Source organism: Chiloscyllium plagiosum, unplaced genomic scaffold (genome assembly GCF_037043375.1).
Source record: "Chiloscyllium plagiosum isolate Xiang-an unplaced genomic scaffold, Cpla_swu_hap1 HiC_scaffold_5, whole genome shotgun sequence".
Lineage (NCBI taxonomy): Eukaryota > Metazoa > Chordata > Chondrichthyes > Orectolobiformes > Hemiscylliidae > Chiloscyllium > Chiloscyllium plagiosum.
In genome coordinates, this window is record NW_028270143.1 from 35,319,922 (window position 1) to 35,339,662 (window position 19,741).

Consider the following 19,741-nt stretch of genomic DNA (forward strand, 5'->3'; position numbering starts at 1 on the left):
ATACCTAGTACTATTTGATGTTGTGACTTTAATAGTGTATACACACATTTAGTTTTCAGCTATGATTTGAGAGTCCTAGAGATGTACAGCATGGAAACAGACCCTTCGGTCCAACTTGTCCAAGCCGACCAGATATCCCAACCCAATCTAGTCCCACCTGCCAGCACCCAGCCCATATCCCTCCAAACCCTTCCTATTCATATACCCATCCAGATGCCTTTTAAATGCTGTAATTCTACCAGCCTCCACCACTTCCTCAGGCAGCTCATTCCATATACGTACCACCCTCTGTGTGAAAAAGTTGCCCCTTAGGTCCCTTTTATTATCATTCCCCTCTCACCCTAAATCTATGCCCTCTACTTCTCGACTCCCCCACCCCAGGAAAAGGCTTTGTCTATTTATTCTATCCATACCCCTCATGATTTTATAAACCTCTAAGGTCAGCCTCCAGCACTCCAGGGAAAACAGCCCCAGCCTATTCAGCCTCTCCCTATAGCTCAAATCCTCCAACCCTGGCAACATCCTTGTAAATCATTTCTGCACCTTTTCAGGTTTCACAACATCCTTCTGATAGGAAGGAGACCAGAATTGCTCACAATATTCCAACAGTGGCTAACCAATGTCCAGTACAGCTGCAACATGACCTCCCAACTTCTGTACTCAATACTCTGATCAATAAAGGAAAGCATACAAAACATCATCTTAAAGAGTTTGCTACTTGTTGTTTTGTAGAAGCTGTTTGTTTGCTGGCAATTTTCAGAAGTTCAGAATGGATGATGGTTAAATTAATTAAACAATTTCACTATAGAATCTCACAACACAGAAGAGGCCCTTCAGCCTATCAGGTTTGTGCCATGAAAAGAACTGACTACCTATACTAGTCCCACATTTCTGCACTAGGGCCATGGCCTTGAATGCTGTGACATTTCAAGTGCTCATCCAAGTACTTTTTCAAAGATTATGAGCTTGCCTGCCACAACCACGCTCCTAGGCAATGCATTCCAGACCCCTATTACTTGGCTGAAAAAGGTTTTCCGTTATTTCTCCTATTAAAGCTCCTGCTATTCTCTTTAAAATTGTGACCCCTTGTTATTGATCCTTCAGCTAAGGGGGAACAGCTGCTTTTCATTCACCCTCTCAAAGTCTCTCAAAATCGTATACACCACTACCAACATTCTTTGCTCCAAAGCTAATCCAGCCTCTATTCATAACTGAAATGGTCCATCCTAGGCAACATCCTGGTGGATCTCTCTTTTGTGTAACTTCTAATGCAATCGCATCCTTTCTGCAGTGCAGTGACCAGAACACAGTCCCAACATGATCATTAAATGCACAGGAGATATTTCAAGCTTTGTTTGGTGAATGAGGGATTTTACATGGGTTCCAACCCTTCAGTATGCTATCATGAGTGTAAAAGCCAGGGCTTTTACACTGAAACACATCATTTATCACTGATGGAAAAGGAGAATATTTATCCTTTCCAATAGTACCCAATGTTGACGGCTAAACTTATTTGGCAGAAACACCTCATCACCATATCTTACAAATGAATACTGAATTGCAACTTAGTTGATAGGGAGAATGGCAGTCTGCTCAAACATTAGTGCATTTTCAACGCTTGATCTTGGACCTTGATGTGTCAGTCTGCAATACTGTCGTTGACAACTGTTTCTTTGGAAGATCAGCAAACTTTAGGAAGACTAACAAGAATTTTTTGAGTATATGATCCTATTGCAATACTTGCACTTTCTTTGTGTGTCCTTGGGGTCTGCCAAAAGAATAGGGAGCTGCGTAATATGTGGTTGGGCTGAACCTTGATGAAAATTTAAACATTTGATTTGAGAACTGCTTTGCAAGAACACATTTCAGAAGCGGGATGATAGTGTCTTCCACTCCACAGTAAATACCATGTATTTCAAAATCTTTAAAGGCATATATAAAACAGTTTGATCTATTCTATTTTACCATCCTTTCTTTGGCTTAATCTTTAATTTCATTGTTAATCCAACTTTGCAACATTGTGTGGTCATGGTTCAGTGAGATACCATGTTAAAACAAAAGCAAAACAAAAATATGACCTATGAAGTCAGGTTTCAGGTCTGGGATAAAATTAGTAATAACATCAGCTGGAGTCACACATTGGTTTTCTTTGCAGTTTCTGGAATGTCAATGGTAAAAATTTCAACTGATCCCTCCAAAAAATTCACTAAAACAAGCACACAATGTTGCAAAGTTGGATTCGTGAAAGACTACGTCATTCCTCATTTTTCTCCCTCCTTTTGAATGTTACTTACTGTGATCCAGTATGTAACCATTTCTTCTGCATTAGATTATGGAAGGCCATGCTTTTTTGACAACCTAGCCTTTATCCCATGTAACAATTTTTATTCTTAAAGTTGTACATGCGTATTGAGCAATTTGCAAACTATGCAGCAAACAATAGAACCCATAAATGCCATTAAACATGTTAAGTTTCGAAAGATCAATTCACCCTTCCAGTTATATTACTAATCTTTGCATTGGCTCTGTTTTAGTGCTGCAAATTCTTCGGTCTTGAATTGGACCCTGGTGATCACATTAAAGAACAGCACTTTGAAGGATATAATTTCTTATCCGAACATCAATTTGTATGTGGCTAAGATTAACATAAGATTAGAAGTAAATGTAGTGGAAAGAGTATTGTGGGAACAAGGGTTGCGTTCCATGGGGTGCTGACATAAGCAGTGGAACTCAAAAAAATTATTTCAAGATTCTGCTAAGGTTCAGTTGGCAGTTATGAAAGCAAATACAATGTTAGTATTCATTTCGAGAGGGCTGGGACATGAGAGCAGTGATGTACTGCTGATGCTATATAAAACTCTGGTCAGATCGCATTTGGAACATTGTAAGCACTTTTGGGTCCTGTATCTAAGGAAGGATGTGCTGGTATGGAGGGGGTTCAGAGGAGACTTAGAAGAATGATCCTAGGGATCAAGGGCTTGTCATATGAGCTGTTGAGGACTCTGGATCTCTACTCAATGAAATTTAGCAGGATGAGGGAGTATCTGATTTAAACTTACAAAATACTGAGAGCCTATTGTAGATGTGGAGATGTTTCCACTAGCAACTTGGACTCTGAGTGAAGAGATGATCTTCTAGAACAGAGGTGAGGAATTTCTTCAACTAGAGATTGGCCATTCAGTGTATTTAAGACAGAGATTCTTGATTAGTAAGGGGCTCAAAGGTTATAGAGCATATGCAGGCGAATGGGTTGTGAAACATATCAGCCATGATTAAAAGGCAGAGCAGATTTGATAAGTTGAATTACTGAATTCTGCTCCTGTGTCTTATGGCCTTAACAATATTCTTTGGTAGCTCCATCTAAACCAGGAGCTTTGTGGAAAGATTAAATGGCATTGTCACAAGGAGTGGGAGGTACTAGGGCTTGGAAGGAAAAATGAAGAATCAGATATAGTCAGAGTGCAGTTATAACTTGTGCTACAGATAAGTAGGAAACTTTAAGTTTTAATGCAATTAAACCAGGAGGAAGGAATTTTTTTCATTGAGTCAGACATTACAATGGAAGGGTAAGTTAGAATTGCAAAAAGAAGCATTATTTGAGTAGGTGCTTGGATTATAAGGGGCACAATTCTTGTAATTTATTTTAGGTTGGAAGTTAGGACATGCCTACAAAATGGTTAGAATGGGGTATTGAATACACAAGTTTAAGTATACAGGAAACTTTGGTAACGTAGGAGGAAAACTCTGGATGCTTAAGGATGACACCACATAAATGAAGAGAAGGGACGTAATGTGAAGTAAGCTGGTAGTGGAGACTTTATAGATCAAATTGAGAAAAATTAGGACTGTGTCGTACTTGTGTAGAACAGTACTGTAATAATTGTGGTACTATTGACTATAAAAAGTAGATAGTATAAATGTAGAGGTTAGGCAACATGAAGCAAAGACAATATTTTTAATGGGCACTTTGACTTCCATATAATATAGGTATACTAGCATATTAATTTGTTTGTGTCCAAGGTAGTTTTTTTACTATAGTGGTGTAGAGCCAACAATGGAGCATACTGCATTAGCTTTGGTAAGGACCCAAATTGTGGATAGATATTTTTATTAACACTTAGAATATCATCAAGTTCAAATGATGGTTTGAAAGGGAGAAATGTGAAATGTTAAGGTTTTAGATTTAAGTAAGGCAGACTTCAGTGGAAAAGTTAAAGATTGTACACATAATATTGGGCGAGCGGTTAATAGGTAAGACAACACGTTTGGCAAATGTAATTCTATGTGATATGGAGCAAGTTTATGCTCATCAAAGGCACAAGAACTTTCGACCTCCCAAAAACTCATGTTAACTGAAGAATTAGAAAGGCAATATAAATCTAAAAGGAAAAGCATAAACAAATGCAGATAGTAGCAAAGTGAAGTAGTATCCTGACAAATAAGGACTATAGGAGGAATAGCAAAACTGACAAATACTGTTACAAAAAAGACTGTGAAAATAAACTTGCAAAAATGTCAAAATTAACAAAAACATTTACAATTATATTGAGTAAAACAAAATTGAAAATGAATTGTTTTGTGTTTTTATTACTGTTGTGTGTTTTCAATGGTGGATACATTGAATAAATTTAACCTGAGAACATTTACAGTTGAGGAAGTGGCTAGTAAGAAACTAATATTGAAATTGGAATGGATACTCCATCAACAGAAGCAAAACATCAATGCAGCAACTTGTATGTTGTAAAATAAAGATAAATTGAATTGTAGGGAACCCTCCCAAAACTTAATGTGAAGCTTTGAGATACTGCGGGAGATACACTTCTGTAGCCTGATTTGCCTACACCATAACCTACCTTTTAAAACAATGACAGTTGGTAAATGGGTGTAAATGTCCTTCATTTTTCAATTTGTTCATGCCTTGCAATGCCCTTATACTGTAAAAGGGATCAAAACATTGGGAGTTCCGACTAACCCATTGTCTCGGCATTCTTCCACCCCACCAAACTCATCTAGTCCTAACTCTACTTCATCCTCTTCCCTCTTGGTTCAGGCACTTCCCACCTACATCCGTGACATCAACCACGCCTTTCATCTCTTCAGTAACTTCCAGATCCTCTGCCCCCCTAGCTTTATCTTCATTATGGGCATGCAGTCCTATACATGTCCATACCCGACAAGGATGGCCTTCAGGCCCTCCGCTTCCTCCTCTCCAACAGACCCATCCAGTCCCCCTCCTCCAGTATGCTTCTCTGCCTTGCCAAACCAGCCCTCATCCTCAACAACTTGTCCTTTAACTCCTGCCATTTCCTTGAAATCCAGGTGGTGGCCTTCGGTGCCCAGGTGGGCCCCAGCTACTCCTGCCTATTTGTCAACTGTGTTGAACAATCCCTCTTCATAACCCACACAGACACTGTGCCCCATATCTTACGCTGTTACATTGATGGCTGCATCGATGCCTGCACCCAGGCTGAACTGGAACAGTTTATCAACTTTGCCCACAACTTCCACCCTGCCCTCAAATTCACTTGGTCCATTTCAGACACTTCCCTCCCCTTTCTTGACCTCTCCATTTTAATCTTCGGTGACAGTATTCAGATGGACGTTTACTACAAACACACAGACTCCCATAACTGCCTGTACTACACCTTCTCCCACCCCGTATCTTGCAAAATTTGATTTCATTCTCTCAATTTCTCCACCTCCACCGCATCTGCTCGGATGAGATATTCCACTCCCAAGCATCCCAGATGTCCACCTATTTTGAACAATGTACTTTTCCTCCCTCTGTCATCCAGACAGCCCTCCACCACAGCACCTACATTCCCTGTTCCACTGCTGTAAACCCGCCGCCTTCATACACAAGAAAGACAGAATCTCCCTTGTCCTCACCTACTACCCCACCAGTCACCACATCCACTGTATTATCCTTTAAACACTTCTGCCAACTCTAATTAGACCCCACTACCAAGCCATCTCCCCACCCCTCTCTGCCTTCTGCAAGGACCGTTCCCTTCGACACTCCTTGGTTTGTGCCACTCTCCCCACCAAACAACCCCACCCAAACCCCCAGATAACTTCCCCTCCAATTGGAAAAGATCCAAAATCTGCTGGTAAACCACCCCCCCCTCACCTCTATCCAGGTCCCCAAACAGTCCTTCCAGGTGAGACAAAGGTTCACCTGCCTCTCTTCCAACCTAGTTTACTGCATCAGGTGCTCACGATGTGGTCTTCTCTACATCGGGGAGACCAAACATAAACTTAGGGAATGGTTTGCCGAGCGTTGCAGCTGGGCCTGCAGGGGTTGACCAGACCATCCGGTCACCACCCATTTTAATTCCCCTTCCCAGTCTTTTTTTCGACATGACCATCCTTGGTCTCCTCCATTGCCACAAAAAACCAAACTGCAAATTGGAGGAACAACACCTCAACTTCTGCCTAGGCAGCATACAGCCCGGAGGACTGAACATGGAGTTCTCCAGTTTCAATTAACCTCCATTCCCAGCCGCTCCCCTCCCCCTCCCTTCCACTCCTCCCTGCCACCAACTGGATTCGTTCCTCCCATTGACCAACCAGGTTGTACCCTCTACCTGTCTTCACCTATCCCCACCACCACTCTGCCCCCCTTTATCTGCAGCTTCCCCTACACCCACTCCCAGCCTTGAAGAAGGGTTACGCCTGAAACATCGACTTCACCACCACCTGATGCTGTCTGGCTTGCTGTGTTCCTCCAGCCTCCTACTTTTCTAGTATCTGCAGTTTTTTTTGGTCTCTAGACCTGTCTCTCAACAAGTTTTTGTTTTTGTCCCATATATTCCTGAGCTGGAACACTGATTGATCCATTATATTAATGCTAATATGAACATGTCACCATCTGTCTAGCTAATTGTTCACTTCAGTTATGAACAAAGAACAATTTGGGTATTTTTTTCCACTGGAAAGTGAAGAAATATAGGCAATCTGGTTGAAATATTCAAAGTTATGACAGATTTGCCTTCTCAAAACAATCTCCACTGCTACTTGCTGAGTCAATAAGACAGCAGGGTTATTGGGTCAAAGAATGTGTCATTAGCAAAGGCACTACAGAAAAATCTGTGGCTCTTTAAAATGGAATTGAGCACCTTAACAGCATATGTGAAAAAAGTATGCAGTTATATTGACCACAAGTTATCAAAGCTACTGTTGCTGCACAGTTCCATTGATGGAAGTGGATTAAGCTTGAGTATGAGGTTGCAGGATTAAATGCCTTGTTGCCTTTTGTGTTGTTTCTTGAGATAGACTAAAACAGAGATGTCATTGACAAATAGAGATGGGACAGTGTGGGTGGAACCAAGTTAACCGAAAGAGCACACTAACTGAGGCAATAACCATTTTGCACTGGCATTTCTCATAGCCTTATAAATATTTAGCTACCTAACAGTCTGTGCTTTTACACTTTTGGTTGTGATCAAAAAGTGCTACTGTAGCATAACTGGTTTTCTCCTCAACTATTTCTTTAGCTGTGTGCCAACTGCCTTGTCATCTAAAAGCTATTTCAGTCTTGAGCAGCTGAGTAGCCAGCTATTAATCTCCTGATAAATATCAGCAACTGAAATGAATGCTGGGAAATTTTAATAGAATAAAACTAAGTGCTAGCCAGTAAATAAAACTGCTCAAAACTGATCCAGCCTTCAAGATTTAGGTTTAAATATTTTTTGTCACATTTTGGAAGGCGATAAAACAGTAACTTTTATTTTGCGGGAAATCACTTTTTTGTTTTACTGATAAAGCTAGCATTTCTTCCCATTCACAAATGCAGAAGATATTCACTAATCAATCATACTATCGAGGGTCTGAAATTGCATGTATGCAAGTTTAGGCCAGGAGGGACAATGGGCTTCTATGAGTGTTTTTCAGGATATCGCTGTCACTGACTTTAAGCCTATTAACTTACTCATTGAAATTAAATTCCATCATGATACAATTATAACCTGTTTTCAGAGCTTTAACCTTGGCCTCTGGATTGTAAGTCCAGTGATGTTACCACTACGTTATGATCTTCTTACTGTGAACCTTCTATGTTATCAGATTTATTTGAAAATAATTTGTTCTCATACATTTCAACATATCATTTATTTTGAATACATTATATACATTACAGAAAACCTGTTAAAATTATATGTTCTAGGAGTGCTTGGAGAAAAGCTGAATAAGAAACTAGCATAATGTAGCCTGTTGTTAAATAACTTAAGCAGGAATCATTTAACATGTTAGACTTTAAAATATTTTTCAGCATGTCGACTATTATTTAAACATAGATTCAGTTTTACAAAATGAGTAGCTGATGATTGGACAGAAGGTAAAAAAACAGAGAATGATTCAAGGTTAATCAGTAGGTGGACGTCAGAGTGTAAGACAATCAGCAAGTGTTATTACATATATTTAAAAAGGCTGTATTTGTTGACAACAGTGCATTCATGCCATGTGCCATTTTTAAATTGCGCTTGTGCAGAATCGTTAAGATAAAGTGTAAGCTCACAGTTGCGCATCATCAGGAGATTTTTGAGATCATCAATGGATCGTGATTGGGCATTGGACTCAACTGCTATTAGTGACTCTTCATGTTGGCTTTGGCCTAATGATAGTTCGGTTTATAGCCAACCAGAGCTATGACTGCTACAAGCACCTGCACCCTAGGCCAGGATGTCTGGAACCGTTCTGAGGAACAGTCATTAGACCCGAACTATTAACTCTGATTTATTTTCACAGATGCTGCCAGCCCTGCTGCTGAGCTTTTCCAGCAACTTCTGTTTTTGTGTCTGCAACACAGTTGGGGTGGCTGTGTAGAGAGTTAAAGAAGGAATGCGGGTTGATTGGACTTTTCTTCGTGAAGAAGATCCTCCTCAATTTCTGCGGGTTCCAAAATCTACTGACTTCAGGATTTCCCCAGCGGGGGTTATTTTGATGTGACCTTCTGGAGCATGAAACCATGCAAGCTCCTCCTGAAGTACTTGAAGAAAAAGATGGTGAGGGTCCCCTGTTCATCTTGTCAGCAGCACTGCTGTTTATCCTACCTGTGCAAAAGTGCTGGCTAGTTACCATCCACATGTATGATCCCAGTATCCTGCAGCAAATGTTCTGACCTTCCTGAAAAGGTACATGCAGTTGGAAGGCAACAGCGCTGGTATGATGCACTTGTTTGGGATCTGGACAAGTAAGTGTAGGACAAGGTGAGGGTGAAATAAAGGTGATTCAGAGGGCGGGAAAGGTTGGCGAGGAGAGAACGGAAGCCAGTGCAACAGCACAACCTCCACCGAGAAGTCACAGGCAATTGAGAAGAAAACAAACTAGTTCGGGGAGTGAACAAGGGTGGAGAACAACAGATAAAGGAAAATCCATCGGACCTGGCAAGCCCTCAGCAAGAGACAGCTGCATGAAGGACATACCTCCCACGATGAAGATATCCGGAGCGATGGCCACCAACAAAAAAAAAGACATTAGGAGCCCATCACAAAACTTTGAAATGGTGGACTTTGTGAGTGGCCCAGTGAAACATAATCCCTGTTCCTCGGGAGCCACATCACTGCTCTGGGCAACATGGAGGAGAACATGATGGCAGCTCTGTCCAATTCAGAACTGATATTCTTGGCTTAGTACTTGCTCCAATGACACTGGATCGGCGCAAAAACCCTAGAGAGGAACAGGACAGTTGACTCAGCCCTGAGGGTGCAACAGTTCACCATGGAGATGGAGGAGCTTGCACAGTGACAATACCATGGGTGAATGCGTATTGGACGCTTGATAATGTAAAACCATCTGAAATAGGTTTGAAAATTGCCAACATTAACGTGTGTAGCTTTAAAACCACTACATGATGTGTTTCCACACTGGCTCCTCACAAAGGGTGACACACACATCCAACAGGACAAATGTTAATTTACGAGATACCCTCCAAGAACTGTGAAAACACTTTTCATAGGACAAACAGGAAGAAAACTGACCATATGAATGTATGAAAATCAAATTGCCACTGCCAGATATGATCAGTACACACTCACTTTTGATAAAGAATAACATTAGAGCTGTACTCAGGTATGATATTCCTGGAAATGCATCCATGCAAGTTATTTGGATGGGACTGAAAAATATGAAATGGCTGATCACCTTTATTGGAATTGTACTATAGACCCCCTAATAGTCATAGAAAAATTTGAGAAACAAATTTGTAAGGAGATCTTTGTTATCTGTAAGACTAATAGTGAGGTTATAGTTGGGGATTTTAACTTTCCAAACACAGACTGGGACTGCCATAATGTTAAGATGGAGAGGAATTTGTTAAGCATGTACAAGAAAATTTTCTGATTTCAATATGTGGATGTACCTACTAGAGAAGGTGCAAAACTTGACCTACGCTTGGGAAATAAGGCCGGGCAGGTGATTGAGGTGTCAGTGGGGGAGCACTTTGGGGCCAGCGACCATAATTCTATTTGTTTTAAAATAGTTATGTAAAAGGATAGACCAGATCTAACAGTTGAAGTTCTAAATTGGAGAAAGGCCAATTTTGATGGTATTAGGCAAGAACTTTCAAAAGTTGATTGGGGGCAGATGTTCGCAGGTAAAGGGACAGCTGGAAAATGGGAAGCCTTCAGAAATGTGATAACGAGATTGCAGAGACAGTATATTCCTGTTAGGGTGAAAGGAAGGGTTGGTAGGTGTAGGGAATGTTGGATGACTAAAGAAATTGAGGGTTTGGTTAAGAAAAAGAAGGAAGCATATGTCAGGTATAGACAGGATAGATCGAGTGAATCCTGAGAGTATAAAATCAATAGGAGTATACCTGAGAGGGAAATCAGTGGGCATGAGATACCTTTGGCAAATAGCGTTAAGGAGAATCCAAGAGGTTTTTACAAATACAATAAGGACTAAAGGGTAACTCGGGAGAGAATAGGGCTCCTCAAAGATCAGCAAGGTGGCCTTTGTTTGGAGCCGTAGGAGATGGGGGAGATACTAAACCAGTATTTTGCATCAGTGTTAACTGTGGAAAAGGACATGGAAGATATAGAATATAGGGAAATAGATGGTGACATCTTGAAAAATGTCCATGTTACATTTGTGTTGGATTGTGCTTGAGGAAGTGCTGGATATCTTGAAATGCTTAAAGGTGGATAAATCTCCAGGACCCAATCAGGTATACCCTAGAACTCATGTGAAGCTTGGGAACTGATTGCTGGGCCCCTTGCTGAGATATTTGTATCATCGATAGTCATAGGTGAGGTGCCCCAAGACTGAAGGTTGGCTAACATGGTGCCACTATTTAAGAAAGGTGGTCAGGACAAATCAGGGAACTATAGATCAGTGAGCCTGACATCGGTGGTGGGCACATTGTTGGAGGGAATCCTGAGGGACAGGATGTACATGTATTTGGTAATGGAAGGACTGATTCGGTATAAAAGGAGTTCCTGATGAAGGGCTTTTGCCCAAAATGTTGATTTTCCTGCTCCTCAGATGCTGCCTGACCTGCTGTATTTTTCTAGTCACACCTTCTCCATTGATTAGGGATAGTCAACATGGCTTTGTGCATGGGAAATCATGTCTCACAAACCTGACTTTTTTTGAAGTAATAAAGAGGATTGATGAGGGCAGAGAGGTAGCTATGATCTATATGGACTTCAGTAAGGTGTTCGACGAGGTTCCCCATGGGAGACTGGTTAGCAAGGTTCAATCTCATGGAATACAGGGAGAACTCGCCATTGGGATACAGTACTGGCTTAAAAGTAGAAGACAGGGTGGTGGTGGAGGGTTGTTTTTTAGATTGGAGGCCTGTGACCAGTGGTGTGCCACAAGGATCGGTGCTGGGTTCGCTACTTTTGGTAATTTATTTAAATGATTTGGATGTGAGCTTAAGAGCTATAGTTAGTAAGTTTGCAGATGACACCAAAATTGGAGGTGTAGTGGACAGCGAGGAGGGTTACCTCAGAATACAATGAGATCTTGATCAGATGGGCCAATGCGCTGAGGAGTGGCAGATGGAGTTTAATTCAGATAAATGTGAGGTGCTGTATTTTGGAAGGCAAATCTTAGCAGGACTTTATACACTTAATGGTAAAGACCTAGGGAGTGTTGCTGAACAAAGAGACCTTGGAGTGCAGGTTCATAGCTCCTTGAAAGTAGAGCTGCAAGTAGAAAGGCATTTGTTATGCTTACCTTTATTGGTCAGTGTATTGAGTACAAGAGTTAGGAGGTCATGTTACAGCTGTACAGAACATTGGTTAGGCCACTTTTGCAATATTGCTTATAATTCTGGTCTCCTTCCTATCAGAAAGATGTTGTGAAACGTGAAAGGGTTCAGAAAAGATTTACAAGGATGTTGCCAGGGTTGGAGGATTTGAGCTTTTGGGAGAGGTTCAGTAGGCTGGGGCTGTTTTCCCTGGAGCGTTGGAGGCTGAGAGGTGACCTTTATAGGGGTTTATAAAATCATGATTTGATTAGATTAGATTCCCTACAGTGTGGAAACAGACCCTTCGGCCCAACAAGTCCACACCGACACTCCGAAGAGTGACCCACCCAAACCCTCTGACTAATGCACCTAACACTATGGGCAATTTAGCACAGCCAATTCACCTGACCTGCGCATTTTTGGACTGTGGGTGGAAACCAAAGCACATGGAGGAAACCCACGAGAATGTGCAAACTCCATACGGACAATTGCCCGAGGCTGAAATCGAACCTGGGACCCTGATGCTGTGAGGCACCAGTGCTAACCACTGAGCCACCGTGCCGCACATGAGGGGCATGGATAGGATAAATAGACAAAATCTTTTTTTCTGGGGTGTGAGAGTCCAGAACTAGAGGGTATAGGTTTAGGGTGAGAGGGAAAAGATATAAAAGGGAACTAAGGGGCACCTTTTTAATGCAGTGGGTGGTGTGTGTATGGAATGGACTGCGAGAGGAAGTGGTGGAGGCTGGTACAATTGAACATTTAAAAGGCATCTGGGTGGTTATATAAATAGGAAGGGTTTGAAGGGATATGGGCCAGGTGCTGGCAGGTGGGACTAGATTGGGTTGGGATATCTGGTCCGCATGGATGAGTTGAACTGAAAGGTCTTTTTCCTTGCTCTACATCTCTATGACTTTATTTCCAACTACACAGACAACAAATTCACCTGGGACAATGTAACCATCCTAGCACAGGCAAAACTGAGACCCGCGAGAGAATTCATGAAAACCTGGTACTCTAACCGGAACTCAATCAACAAACACATTGAACAGGACACCATATACAAACCACTCAGATACAGAACTGGAAGTACCAAAAAACAGAGATACACAAATAACAGGTGGGTCAGACTGCCAATACCATATTGAAGATGCACTGATGATGTCACCTAGTGAGGCGACAAAACATTTGCCGAAAACCAAACCAGCTCTGCGAATGAATCTACGACTTCTGAACCTATTCCTGCTGCAAGTGATGTCAAGGAGGACGTCACGTGGTGAAGTGCCAGCAACCCACACACTTCGCCTGAGGCCTCCAAGATAATATTTGATCCAGGGTTTGGTCCATGCAGTAGGATGAGACGTGTTCGCATTTATTCTTCCAGAAGGTGCACCTGGAGAGTTCTGTGATCAGCAGCCTGAAGGAAGAAGATGGGTCAGTAATGTCATATCAGCCTGACATCCTGAGGCTCAGCCAATCCTTTTATTCTGGACTATATGACACAAAACCCACAGGCAGCACGGTCTCTCAATCATTCCTGTCCTCTATCACTGTCGTCTTAAACAACAACATTCAGGAAAGACTGGACCAGCTGTTATCTCCAGGTGAGCTGATCAAAGCCCTTGAGTCCTTTGGAAAAGAATAAATCTTCCCTAAGTGATGGCTTATCAGCTGTGTTCTATTTGGCTCTGTGCAACTTGGTAGGTCAGGACCTGCTGGGGGTGTACGACAGTATGCTTCTGGTAGATAGCTTGTGTGAATCCATGAGGAAAGAAATCGTCACCCTCATGTACAAGAGGAAGGAACTTGGAACTTAGCGACCAATTCACTTTTGAATGTGGATTATAAAATCCTGTGTACAGTCATGCCAATTAGGTCAGGTCTTCTCTGGGATCAGTGATTCACCCCAACCACTCCTGTGCTGCACTGGGCAGGAAGATCCCTGAAAGCTTTGTGCTCTTCAGGGATACGATCGCCTACATGCAGGACAGGGAAATGGACATCTTCCTCATCAGCACTGGTATGTAACGCCACCCTCATTCTGATAGCCTCTTTGACCATCAGCTAAAACAGGCTGTGTAGAGACCCTTGGTATGCAAAAGCTAAGTGTCACTGTATACTAATGTTCTGTCTATCCCTGGTGTTACAAAGGATTGGCCTGGCCTTGTTGCTGCGGAACGCAAATAGTTTGATCATTCTGTATCATCTGTCTCTTGTGTAAAAATTTGTAAAGGAAAACACTTGACTACAAGTCCATCAGGCAATGGTCGGCACATAGCATCCTCTAATCTTGCGGGAGAAAGAGAGAGTTGAACATGTTGGGTGGTTCCCTGAGCAGACTGTCAAAGTAATTTGGCAGTATGCCTCATTGCCAGAACGTCCCAATTAGCACCATGATATTGCTTGGCTGATCCTGAGAAGGGCTCTGTATACCCGATCCCAGGACACTGCATGCTGCCATTGAAGCAATGCTGGGGTTTGAGAGAAGGAACTGTCACTCGTCTTCTGGAATGTGCCTTTGCAAAGAAGGTCTGAAGAACGATACTTTGGTTTTTGAAAAGGTTCTTCTTGAGCAGCTCTGTGATGCAGGGCTCGACTTTATGGTCTGTTCCCCTAGATTGAGGAATTTAGTGTAATTTCAATAATCAGCAAAGTACTGAGTGACTGATGGATCTGCAGGCTGACAAGTCCCTAGTTTCAAATGGATTTCATCCTAGAGTTTTAAAAGTGGTGGCTTCTGAGAGCATTGGTGGTGGTTTTCCAGAATCCAGCAAATTTTAGAAACATTCCAGCAGATTGGAAAGAAGCAAGCATCAATCCTTTCTTGAATAAAAGAGGGCACAACACAGGAAGCTATAGGCTAGTGAGCTTGACGCATGTCTGTCATAGGGACAATATTAAAGTTGATCTTGAAGGAGGCTTTTAAGGAACAGTACGTTTAACAAATGTATTGGAGTTTTTTGAGGAAGTGTCATTTGGTGATAATTAAGGGGACTCTGTAGATGTACTGTAATTGGATTTCCACAAATCATTTATCGAGGTACCATGTAAAATATTAATGCACAAAGAAGGACCTCATGGTGTAAGAGGTACCATAATGAGAATTTTGTTTTCTTACCGTTTGGAACTCTGTACCACTGGTGGTGGAATCAAAGGCAGTTTCTTGATAAGTAATGAGGTGGAAGATGAGATGGGGAAGTGGGACTATCGAGTAATCAATTCGTTCATAATTTTATTGACTGGCAGAGCAGGCTCTATGAGCTTTCCCCTACTGCTTAGCAACCTAACTTCATAAGATCAACTCATTTTATATTTATAAAAGGTGGGATTTCTTCATCATTATATCATGGCAAATATAAAGATTTAAGTTATGATAATTTAAATTTTGCCTTAATCATGTGTATATCCCAATCTTTTTACTTGGTGGTTTTTGTCTGAAAACTTTTCAGTGTTGGCTATTTATGCTGCTTGCTGAGATCTGTTCAGATGAAATTAGAATTCAATTAATCACAGAAAATGTGAAATCCACACCACTGGATTTTTGTAGGTGACGTTTCTCAAGGGCTGTGGTGAGCAACTTCGCTGCTAACTGCAGAATCCAAGTCAATGTTTGTGCAGCTTATTGTCAAAACAAATCTTGGAAAAGAATTTTCAAAATCCTTTTTCAACTTTTTTTTTCAGTCTGAGGTCTTTTATATGTAATGGTGCTGATAGGATCTGACTCTTTTTATTTGTGTGCTTTCTAATACCAAAGAAGGAGTCCAACACAGTTTGGCTTTAATTAGACAGTTGGGTATAATTCTGCTTATGGGAGCGATGTATGGTGGGCAATTAATATAAACCAGCACAGTGTCTTGGTTTAAGAGTAATTGCAAATCTTCTGTGCTATTTGAGGCAGAAAAAAGTTTATGGGTCGTGTAAACTACTTGTGGAAATTCATTTACAGTGTACCTAAATCTTGAACTTGAATTGAATTATACAGTGCTTTGACATATTGCATGATAATATCAAGGAATTTATTGAATTCCCCCACCCCACCCACCCGAGAGCCCATATTGTCAACATGTCTTTTACGTGCCTTCCGTAATGGCCCAGAGCATGTAACCAGAGGTGGTGCAAATTATTAAGAAAATATTGCTCTCTATTTTTAGTGTCTACATTTGTGCCTGATTTTAAACATTTGAGTGCATTGGTTTTACTTCCCACGGTTGGATTGTAATTTACTATTAAATTATATATGCTATAAATTACTCCAGTTTTTATCAAATATTGTTGGACATGCCTTTATGTTCTCTTTCCTCACACATGCTTTATTTGTTCTTGTTTCAGGCTGGTGTTTCCATATGGGGATGGGGAGGCCTTGGCGTCGTTCTTTTTGTAGTCACTTTTGGACCTTTTGCTATATTTTACTTTGCGTTCTATATCCTGTGCTTTCTTGGTGGGTAAGTATAATGTTTTATTACAACATTGTATCCTCTATTATCTCCGTAGATAAAAACGATGTTACTTGTGGATATCTGCTGTATTAACTATTTGAGTCTTTGGCTGTTCATCGAAAATGATGCATGGAAGTATTTAATTCTTGACTCATTTATGTCTGTGCTGCACAATCTTCTTTCAAATTGAGTATCTTGCTAGAAATTGTAATTGACTTTATTTTTGAATTTTAACAATGATTTAAAATCCAGCTGCGGTAGTAAAAATGTTTCTTCAGTTCAATGTTATAAAAATACTAGAGTAGCTGCTCACAAAAAGGAGTGGCAGTGGTGCAGTGATAATGTCACTGGACTAGTAATGCAAGAGTGCAGGCTTGAATCCCACCACAGTAGATATTGAAATTTAAATCCAGTGATATCTGGAATTGAAACCTAGTCGAATGACAATTGTGTAACCATTGTTAATTCGTTTGAAAAATAAATCTGGCTTTCTAACTTTTTTAGTGAGGGAAATCTGCTGTCTTGTTTGGTCTAGCTTGCATTTGACTCCAAATCCACCAAAATGTGACTGACTGACTGACTGACTAACTCTTCTCATATGGTCCTGATAGCCACACAGTTGTATCAAACCGCTATACCTTCTGAAGTAGTGCAGACTACTCTGTATTGACCTAAGCACTGGAAATGAAAATGGAAAATTTAACCCTGTTGCCGTAATGATTTCCTGTTGTGCAGTAGCTTTTATGCCAAAATTAGGAAACCTGTCAAAAGGAGAACTTTTGGAATGTACCTGTGGCAGGTTGTAAAGGAAACAACAAAAATGAGAAAGGCCAGTCTGCGATTCACAGAAATATCCATATGTCGCAGCAGTAGAAGTACATAAAAATAAGGTGTCAGTGTGGTGAAGCTGCCACATTGCACTCCTTACATATCAAACAGTGGAAGTCACTTGCACTGAACAGAACTGAGCAATCCCACAATCAGTACATCAAATTTATGCTCTCCAGTTCTGTCCATCTGGTTATAAATGATGGTGGATATTTCAACAGATAACAGAAGTCTTCACAAGTAACCCCATCCTTATTGATGACGGAGTCTAGCACATTAGTTCAAAAGAGAACACTGATCCAATTGCATCTCTCTTCTTCCTGAACTCCCCAGAATTACATGGCAGTCTTCAACCAATTTGATTCGTCAGAGTGACATCTAGAAATTTTGTTTTTTATTGTTTCATTACAATGATAACAAAAGTCAGCATTTGTTAGCCATTCATGATTGCCTTTAAACTGAATGGCTTGGTCAACAATTTCAGAGGGTAGTTAAAAACCTGTGTGGAGTCATATGCATGCCAAACCAACTAATTATGATAAATTTTCTTCTTTAAATTTAGTAGATTTGTGAATCAAATGTATGTTATCACAGTCAATTATAGTTTAGTGGTTGACCTTACTTAGACTAGCTTTATATTTCAGATTTGTTTGAATTTTAATTCAACGAGCTGCCACGGTGGGATTTAATCACTGTAATCACTAAACCAATGATTTAGTCACTGTATCTGGGTTTTTGGATTATTAGACCAGCGACATTAACACTATATCATCATCTTCTCTAGAAATGGCTGAAGGCACTGGACATTCTAAAGATTGAGTTCTGACAACATTCTAGCAATAGCATTGAAGACTCGTGTCCCAGAACGAGCTGTACCCATAGCCAAACGTTTGCAGTACAGCTACAACACTGGCATCTTCCTGACAATATAGAATATTAGCCAGGTTTGTCCTGCACACAGAAAGCAAGACAAATCCAACCTGGCTAGTTACCACCTTTACTAGTCCTCTTCATCAGCACAATGATGGAAAGCACCATTGTCACTTGCTGAGCAATAACCTATTCATTACTTATTTTGGATTCAGGCCAAACTAAGAAACAGTCATTTGGCCCAACAAGTCCATACTGACCCTCCAAAGAATATCCCACCCAGACCCTTTCCCCTAACCAACACACCTAGCCTACACATCCCTGAACACTGGACAATTTAGCCCATGTGGGTTCTACTTGGACCATTTGGTTCCTGACCTTGTTACAGCCTTTAGTTGAAAAATAAGCCAAGGCACTGAACAGCAGAGGTGAAATGATAGTGACTGCCTTTGCTCTTGTAGCAGTGTTCAATTGAGTCTGGCATCTGGGAATTCTCCTGAGATAGAAATTGACTCTCCCTACTGTTTGGATTCACAGCCATTACATTGGACAATGGATATGTTTGTTGAAGATTACTCATCTCAGTCCCAGACATCACTGCAGGAGTTTGACAGGGTATTGGCCTTGGTCTAACCTCTGTATGCTTCATCAGTGACTCTCCTTCCATCATAATAACAACAGGGAGACTTGCTGATGATTACACAAGTTTCAATGCTATTTGTGATTCAGCAGCTCAGCTCCATGCACAGTAACATCTAGACAGCATCCAGGCTTTGATTGGTGGTGTTGCTGTTACTTGCCTCTAACTGTCATGTTATGGCTATGCTAAACTAGAGGCAAAACTAAATGTTTTCTCTTGACTTTCAATGGCATTACCACTGCTGAATTGCTAAACATTTGTAATCTATCTGTTCAGAGATGTTCTTACATGCCTCTGGAACAGAAGGGACTTCAACCCAGGCCTCCTGACGCAGGGGTAGGGAGACTACCACTATATCATAAGAGGGCTCGAAACACTGGTACAGGCCAAATGGACCTGTTCAGAGATATTATGACACAACTTTGGACCAGATGGAACCTGAACCCAGGTTTCCTGATCTAGATGTAAGAGTGTTACTGCTGCACCACTTTGGTTTCTCTTTATAAAAATGTGAAGACTGAGAATTGCTTTGTATCATAGTTGAATAATTTTGGCACAGTTATGTGCTTATTAAATCAGCTTTTATTAAGCTGGTCAGGTTTTTGTTTAATAAAAAGATCGTGTATGCTTTTGCAGTTATAGGATTTCATTTCAAAGAAGATCTCCAGCTTTTTGGGGAAAGAATCATAAGAGTTCCTCATTTTATTTTGCACTCTTTTTTATGGATTAATTTAATTACCATTGCTTTTGGATACGTTTTGTGGGATCCTTTGC

The 19,741-nt window shown here is 41.0% G+C and overlaps 1 protein-coding gene across 6 annotated transcripts in view; it reads left to right on the plus strand.

Moving 5' to 3' along the window:
* snx13 (sorting nexin 13) overlaps positions 1–19,741 on the plus strand; it is a 234,419-nt gene that overhangs the window by 22,473 nt on the left and 192,205 nt on the right. For all 6 annotated transcript variants that reach the window (XM_087987099.1, XM_087987100.1, XM_087987101.1 and 3 more), the window contains exon 2: positions 16,523–16,635. In XM_087987099.1, the coding sequence (XP_087843225.1) occupies positions 16,523–16,635 (113 nt within the window). The remainder of the gene's footprint in view (positions 1–16,522; positions 16,636–19,741) is intronic.